Source organism: Pinus tabuliformis, chromosome 7, assembly GCF_031772625.1.
Source record: "Pinus tabuliformis cultivar Carrire ecotype Pingquan chromosome 7, CPIR1, whole genome shotgun sequence".
NCBI lineage: Eukaryota > Viridiplantae > Streptophyta > Pinopsida > Pinales > Pinaceae > Pinus > Pinus tabuliformis.
In genome coordinates, this window is record NC_142293.1 from 144,389,528 (window position 1) to 144,398,179 (window position 8,652).

An 8,652-nucleotide genomic window follows, 5' to 3' on the forward strand; every position below is an offset into this window, starting at 1 on the left:
ACATACTGATAGGTTAAATAAATTCTAGCCGGAGAAATCAATTCATGCTAGTCAACCTGGCCTGATATCTAAACACTTCTTTGTCTTCTGCGGCTTGTTCATCGCAACAAACCTTTAAACAGTTTTGAGGTATCTCTTGCCACTTTTTCGCCATTCCTTCATCAGCATTATTCACCCCTTGGTTGGCCAGAAGGTCCGCTAGTTTATTGGCCGAACGTCGAACATGGTTGAAACTAATCGTTCGAAGCTCCTAGAGGTGAACATGGATTCTTTGGTAGACCTAGATTAGTTTCTAGTGAGTGGAGACTTTCTCCGGCCGAGTACCGCAGTTGATTATTTTCACAGAGTTAATGGTTATCTTTGAGTCTACTTCAACAATGACATTAGAGCCATGGTACTGGATTAGAGACTCTAGACATTGTTCCAGAGCCATTAATTCTGCCATATTATTTGTGGCTCTTCCCAAAAGGCAGTGGAAGATAAAGATAATACTGCCATTATCATCCCTTAAAAATCCTCCAAAACCAGCTGTTCCCGGGTTGCCTTTTGAAGCCCCGTCTATGTTGTATTTCAAATAGCCTTTCAGTGGTGGTTGTTGGGCGATTTAGTTGTCTGATAAATCCCTGTCATTTAATTATCAATCCGGGGTATCGTAAACTTAGAAGCAAACCAAAATATATGGGATCTTTGATGAAACAGGTGTATGAAGTTTGTTTAGAATGGAAATGCATATTACAAATCTAAACTATCAGATCTATTTTCTGAAAGCATAAAAGAATGTTTGATCAATGGAATTATTTTACTTTAGAAGATAGAGAAGAGTCTCTTGTTCAAGAGTCCTGATTGTCCTTCTACAATCTTCCTATAATAACATTATCAAACACCTAAGAAACCAAGAAAGAAAGCATGTAAATGAAAGCAAGTAAATATTGTTTTCAATTCAATTCTTAGCTCATGGAGAAGGGTCTCCTAACTTAGGAGGACTTGATTGCCCTTCTCACATAAAAACTATATACTGAAAGGGAATCAATATTCACGTAAATGTAATCTAGGAAAGCATATGAGAAAGTAAATCTTATTTCAATTTAATCTAGCTCATGAAGAAGGGACTCCTAACTTAGGAGTTCCTGGTTTTCCTTCTCACATCAAAACTAGCTATTGAAAGGAGATCAACCTTCACACAACAAAACATGGCCACAACATGAATTCATACTAAAATTATCTACAAGTATTTACAAGAAAGAAATAAGATGAACATCATAATTAAAATTAGTATATTCACAACATTACTTTACAACAAAGTGCACTTATCTCAGTATGGGGATCCTTCCATTCTTCAATGAGCACACATGAACAACTATCACACCTTAAGAATCAAACAACACTCATAACTCATGATTTGGAGAAAATGGTATTATTCATGTTGAATGAACATAAATCTAATGCTAATGAATAACTGATAATTGTTTTCTCTCCCTCCTTTCATAACATGATTTGGAGGATGCTCTTCTTATTTATACATGAATTAGGGATATCTACTCAATAAATGTAGATCCCTTAAATATCTAGTAGACTCATACTTGTCTCAACTTATCCCTAAATACTAGATACGAATCCCATGACACATCAAAATCTCCATGATCTTTCTCCTTGGAATATGGTCCACCTCTTGAGTTGAAATTCGAATTTGATCTTGGGAGGCCACATAAGGGTGCCTTGGAAACTTCCAAATGATCTACACATGTCATCAAACTCAAGCCACTTTTAGGTATAAGCAAATAAATGTTATTTCTCTAACTTTTAATCATAAATTCACTCTAAATACATGAAATTAATAACTTTGGAAAATGAAAATATAAACTCATATGGTAATGGAAATATAGGGTTATGTAATGATAATATGATGAAATGAGGTGACAAAATGAGGATAAAGGTGAAAATGGAGTGCAAATTGATGTTAATTTGGCGGCCCAACATACCCCCCAACTTAAGTTATTGCATGTCCTCATGCAATCTATTACATTGATCATGATTTTATCTTTTGAATTGTCTTGCTTTTACATGAACTTTGGCTGATATCGATTTTTTAACTTCACATAATTTTCTTTTTGACAACTTTGTTCCTTTTTGTAAAGTCTTTTCTCTTAAAAACATTTGATTGCAACATATTATTTTGGTTGGTTCTTGTGTGACAACCAAAATTTGTTTAGTATTGGTTCTTGTGTAACAATACTTTCATTGTTTTTGTGTTGCATCAAAAGACTTTGAAAACATTTAATCAACCATTCTTTCGTTGATCATTATTTTGCAAAACATGTAACATTTGAATCATAATGCAATAGTAGTTGGTTGGAAAAAGTATGTTGGTTAGGATGATATGTGTAGAAAGGATATATATGACATATGGAAGGTGATAATGGAGTATGGATGTGAATATGAACATGGTGAAACATTTTCCAAAAATTATAATTTTAGTATTAAAGGAATTGTATGATAAAAAGCTAGAAAAGAACATACCTTTACTTACCTGAGTGGATAAACTGTGTATATGTAGAAAAGTGTACCTTCTGCTGTTGAATCATGGAATGAAGAATACAAGAATGTGATCTGTGTCTTGGTTGCATATATTATGGATGAAGTTGTGAATGTGGATCTTTTATTACTGCTATTGAATCTGTTCCAAAGTATAAAATAATCTGCTCCTGAATCATATAGTCTTCATCTCGTCGCATATAGTGGCACAATTCTTTCCATGTGAATGAATGTGTCGATGTCGAACATGGAAAGAAGTCATTGGATTACCGACCATTGATGAATGTCGTTAACCAATGTGAGGCAAACTCACCATTAATGTCAATGAGTGCTAAGGTATCCAAGTACATCTTGCGAAGTGCGAATGAATGAGCTGATGTCGAGCCACTTGCAAGATCTAACAAACAAGAGACATTAATGTATTCCCATTGTTCATTGGCGAGAAGACTTGCCATTAAAGCATGCAAGCCTTAAGGTGTTAATAGTGACTCTAGTCTTTGTCCCAGATAAGGTGTTGAGGTCGATGGGTCAAGACTTGTTGAAAGGTGGGTCTTAAGGAATCCCACATCAGTCAACACGAGTTCATACAAAATGATTGGTAGGACTCTAGATACAAGATGTTATGGTCAAACAATTTTTATGGCAAGGAAAACAAGGCAATTTAGAGAGATGGATGGTTTATTCATGAGGCAAAAAGATGAACTGAATGGTAGGCAAAAATGTATGCAACTCAGAAAAGTAGACATGTATGAAGTCATAATGGATAAGGCATTGAATCAGTGGACTATAACATGGATGACTGATGAGGCTTTGAAGGAGAAGTGTGGGAAACAAATCATGACAACAAAACATTTCTCTGTAGTGACAAATGTCACGACATTTGTAATTAACTCCTTCAAGCTTTCAATAATGAATGTGATTTCGGAAGATCACATCTACATGGACTTGGATCATCGCGCACCTGTCAAAGCTCAGTACAAATCCTGCATGAAAACTTTAAGAGCTCTTTGAAAGATATAAAATGCAAGAATGAGTATGAATGCTTAGCAACCAAAATAAAATGAAATGAATTTTTTACCTGTTGCCTTTGCGCGCTAGTTCCCAACTCCAACAAGACAAGTTAGCATAAAATGTTTTCAGCTGTTATGGAATGTCCATTTGCAATTTTTTTTTGAAAATTATAATTTTTTTAATTTGTTTTTTTTTTTTAATTGTTTTGATATTTTTTTTTTAATTGCTTTGATTTTTTATTTGTTTTTTTTTTTAATTGTTTTGATTTTGTTTTTTATTGTTTTGTTAAAATTAAAATTTGTTTTGGATTGTTCATTCAAATTGTTTATTCCACCAAGTCCAGAGGAACAATCCATTAATGCTTTTGCATCATTATTTTGGAGTGGGTCCGTTGTAAGTTTTCCATCAGGACTCGAAATTCTAATGGAATAGCATTGCTCATTATCGAATGAAGCCAACTCATCTTCGACAGATGTTTCTATGAAGTCTGCAGAGCTATTGCAGTTGAAGATCCGAGCACGTGCTTTAATATACTCTTCCTTCCTTTCCTCTACACTTTTAGCAAAATTGGACTCCGATGAATTGTTAAGACTCCCCCTACCACCTACTTGAGAACCTTTCTGTGACCTCTGCATAATTTCAAACCTAACAACATTAGTCTTCTCATCGCGAGGTAGATTTACAGGAATGTCAGCCAACCGAATCACTGGATACCCACTTTGAGATGTTTTCCGAGCAATGATGCGAGAACCAGATCCATCTGTTGTGTGGCAATCAATCACCACCATTGATTGCAGACCATAATGCTGAGCAACACGATGGGCAACAAGTCTGAGATAGGAAGTTGGCAACTGTTCAAAATCAAGCTGTTGTTGGCTAGGATTTTGAATAAATTTTTCAACCTGTTGCTCCATTCGTAAAATTGTTAATCGCTCCCGAGGATTCTGAAGAGCGTCCCTAAGGAAATGGTCGACTTGATTTATAGCCTCGGCCAGATCCCCGCCACCGTCGAGCGAAGAACCTCGTGCCTTCTCTTCCTGCATTTCAACCTCTCGACCCGGTAACAGCAATTTGCCCATGCTCTCTTCGAGGCCTGCCAGTTCCCATGACTGGGGAGGCGAGGCCCCTCCTTCCATCTCCTTCGCAGGCTCCGCACCCATTTCAGCAGCAGAAACCTTTAATTCAACATCGATATAGATGATGATCAACTACAGTACATGAGTGTATAAACATTTAATGGTGATAGGGCCAGGGACGAAACCCCAACCTCGGCCTGCCTGCACCTCAAAGCTGCTGAGCATAAAGCAGGGCTACTGCTGTGGGTTCTGGCATCAAGCGAAGAACATGCAACCCAGCCATAGCACAAGCCCTTTCAACACGAGTTTGCTGAAACCGGCTAAAGGAAACAGGTATTGTTAATACAACGGTGCGCACAACACGTCCTAGCTGAACCTCGGCCATGGCTCGTAACTCTACTAGCAAAATCGTGAGTACTTGATCAGAAATCCCTGATGCAATTGCGCCTTCCAGAGCGGCACCACATACTGCAGCTTCCAAAGGTTTCATACCGTCATATATATTCTTGCTCATGGCCTCGGCAACTCGCAGATGCAGATGGCCTTTCTGTTTGGGTCTCCCATGTTTGCCCCTTTACGCAGTTTTCAAAACTGCAGTTGGAGACCCGTTCGTTGTAGCTATAAAACACGTGGCTCCAGAATCTCAATCAATACCAAAGCCCGATTTTTTCATGAGGAATTGGCACGATATTTTCCCTATTTTACTAACAGAACCCTGATTTTCCTCATTGGTCAGAGCGACTTCACATACATCATCGATTCTGGAGATTATTCATGCCGGATTTCCGCCTCATGCCCAAGATTTTCTCCGTGATTGAGCCCATGGTTTCCCTAAAAGATGGGATCTTCCCAACTTCCACTGGCACTTTTAGATCAGAAGGAGCGTGGCAAACGCCTTCTTCTCATACGGCCTCAATTTATGTCCAATAAGCTCCGCATATTCTACAAAATCTTCTTCTGATTTTGGAATAAAGTTGTCCAACGACTTCTCTCTGGTGCGTTTACCAAATAATTCTGCAGTAGACTGGTAGTCAGGTTCCTCCACGAGCCTTTGTTGACGAAGTTTCTCTGCCAATGGATCTCCAAGCTTTTCATCTTCAATTTTTGCACCTTTCCTTTTGATTTCAAAAGATTTACTTCCATCCGAACGGCGAGAAGAGAGAGGTCAAAACTGCTACAAAAGGGTTTCAAGGTTTTCACGCTCTGTAGGGTTTGATACAGAAGGGTTTGAAAGCCATCATCATCATGCTGGGCCGACGAGCGTTGTGTTCTCTTCTGAAGCCAGCGGTTTTCTCTGCAAGAGTAGGAGGGAGCGGAGCAGTAGCGGGCAGATGGGGATTTGCAGACAATGCCCCTGCTACTGCTACTGATGCCGCCCACCAAGACTTCATAGATGCCTGGAAGAAGGTGACACCCAATATGGAGCCTCCAAAGACTCCATTGTCATTCATGAAGGCACGCCCTGCAGTTCCCGTCCTTAAGATAGATGTGTTGATAAGGAGCTCGAGTCTTTCCCATCCAGCATATACTTCAAACTCTGAACAACACACCACTTTTTGACAGCAGTTACAAAATATACCAAAGTCTACGTCATGCATTTTTCTATTAATTTTTTTTTTATTGATTTTTTTAATTTAAAAAGAAATGAAATTTTATCTAAATTTTTTAATTTTTTTTTAACTAAAATTTAAAAAAAAATGGTTTATGTTCTATTTGTTCTGTAACTAAAAAAAATGATTTATTTTGTTTTTGTTTTTTTTAATTAATATTGTTTTTTTTAATTAATTTATTTTCTATTTTTTAAACTAAAATAAATCATTTTTTTTTTTTTGTAACTATTTCTATTCCTAATTTGTTTATGTTACTATCAAAATAAATTTAAATAAATAAATAAAAATAAAAAGGAATTTATTCCTAAGAGTTTTTATGTTAAAAATCAAAATCTTTTTTCTTTTTTTAAAAGAAATTGAATTTATTCTAATTTTTTTTATTTTTTTATATTGTTTTAAAATCAAAATCTTATAAAAAGTCTTTAAATTTATTCTAATCCTAAAACATTCTAGGATTTTTTATTGATTTAGGATAATTTTTTTAGCAAATGGAGACAACTATATTGCAAACCCTGAAAACATTTATAAACATGCTACTTTCTGATCCTCGAGATCGTGTGAAAACGCAGGAGGAGAGCATACTTATTTGAAACATAAAATATGATCCTACCTACTCTATGCTAATTGAAAATTACAAACTATTACGTGTAATTAAATTTCCAGTGTAACCATTCACGCAATAGTAGTAAAAATATATTCATTTTCAATTTCCCAATTTTAAAATGAAAATATACAAGGATGATCGAATCTAGTTTTTGTGAGTATGATCTAATGAAATAAAAACAAAATCGATCTAACCTCGTACTTGTTTGAAACCATCGAAACCACTTGTCGATAAGGCTTTCATAGGCGTGATTTCCACTCTGATTCAGATCATGCTGCAACTTCTCTTCGTCCTCCTCATTCTCCTGTTCAAATAATTGTTCATCATTAGATATACAGGATGATTCTTCAAATGTTAATTCATTGTTTTCTTCTAGAGGAGTAGTTAAGCTTTTGGCTGCTGTCAAGATCTCTTCTTCGCAAGAAGAGGAGATCCTGACACTTGCTAGGATCTGAGCGAGTTGTTCCAAACTTATACTCATCGTTTTTATTGTGTTTTTGTTTTTTTTTTAGTGAATGGGGGGTTTTTGATTTGTGTTCTATTTCTATGTTTTCTATATGAGAATAAACTTAAATGAAAATTCCTAAATGCAATTAAGTCTAAATAAAAATGATCCTAAATACAAATTCTTCCTAAACAATCTTCTTAACTAGCTTACATCTAAGTTTGCTTCCCCGGAAACGGCGCCAAAATGTTGGGCGATTTAGTTGTCTGCTAAATCCCTGTCATTTAATTATCAATCCGGGGTATCGTAAACTTAGAAGCAAACCAAAATATATGGGATCTTAGATGAAACAAGTGTAGGAAGTTTGTTTAGAATGGAAATGCATATTACAAATCTAAACTATCATATCTATTTTATGAAAGCATAAAAGAATGTTTGATCAATGGAATTATTTTACTTTAGAAGATAGAGAAGGGTCTCTTATTCAAGAGTCCTGATTGTCCTTCTACAATCTTCCTATAATAACATTAACAAAAACCTAAGAAAGAAAGAAAGAAAGCATGTAAATGAAAGCAAGTAAATATTGTTTTCAATTCAATTCTTAGCTCATGGAGAAGGGTCTACTAAGGAGGACTTGATTGCCCTTCTCACATAAAAACTATATACTGGAAGGGAATCAATATTCACATAAATGTAATCTAGGAAAGCATATGAGAAAGTAAATCTTATTTCAATTTAATCTAGCTCATGAAGAAGGGACTCCTAACTTAGGAGTTCCTGGTTTTCCTTCTCACATCAAAACTAGCTATTGAAAGGAGATCAACCTTCACACAACAAAACATGGCCACAACATGAATTCATACTAAAATTATCTACAAGTATTTACAAGAAAGAAATAAGATGAACATCATAATTAAAATTAGTATATTCACAACATTACTTTACAACAAAGTGCACTTATCTCAGTATGGGGATCCTTCCATTCTTCAATGAGCACACATGAACAACTATCACACCTTAAGAATCAAACAACACTCATAACTCATGATTTGGAGAAAATTGTATATTCATGTTGAATGAACATAAATCTAATGCTAATGAATAACTGATATTCTCGAATCTGAAGGGCCTATTTCTGGGAGAAACCATACCCTTGATTTCCAATTGAATCGGCCAGTGGTCGGATCCTCCGAAGGGAAGGATTCTTGCTGTTATTTCTTTATCTATAATCATCAGCTCCTCCGAAATCATGAACCTATCTAATTTAGAGGCTACCTGTGCCTCACCTCCTCTTTTGTTGTTCCATGTAAAAAATCCATTGCTCAATTCTGAATCAACCAATTTCATATCATCTGTGAATTATTGGAACTCTAA

The 8,652-nt window shown here is 35.8% G+C and overlaps 1 protein-coding gene across 1 annotated transcript; it reads right to left on the reverse strand.

Annotated features, from left to right (window-relative positions):
* Positions 1–3,779: 3,779 nt before the first annotated feature.
* LOC149246249 (uncharacterized) lies at positions 3,780–4,822 on the reverse strand. The gene has a single exon (XM_089440183.1). It carries the CDS (start codon positions 4,701–4,703, stop codon positions 3,780–3,782), a length of 924 nt encoding a protein of 307 aa, XP_089296309.1. The 5' UTR covers positions 4,704–4,822.
* Between the last annotated feature and the right edge of the window lie 3,830 nt (positions 4,823–8,652).

Excerpts from the sequence above, each read along its gene's own strand:
- LOC149246249 (XM_089440183.1), bottom strand. The coding sequence starts at position 4,703 with ATGGGTGCGGAGCCTGCGAAGGAGATGGAAGGAGGGGCCTCGCCTCCC.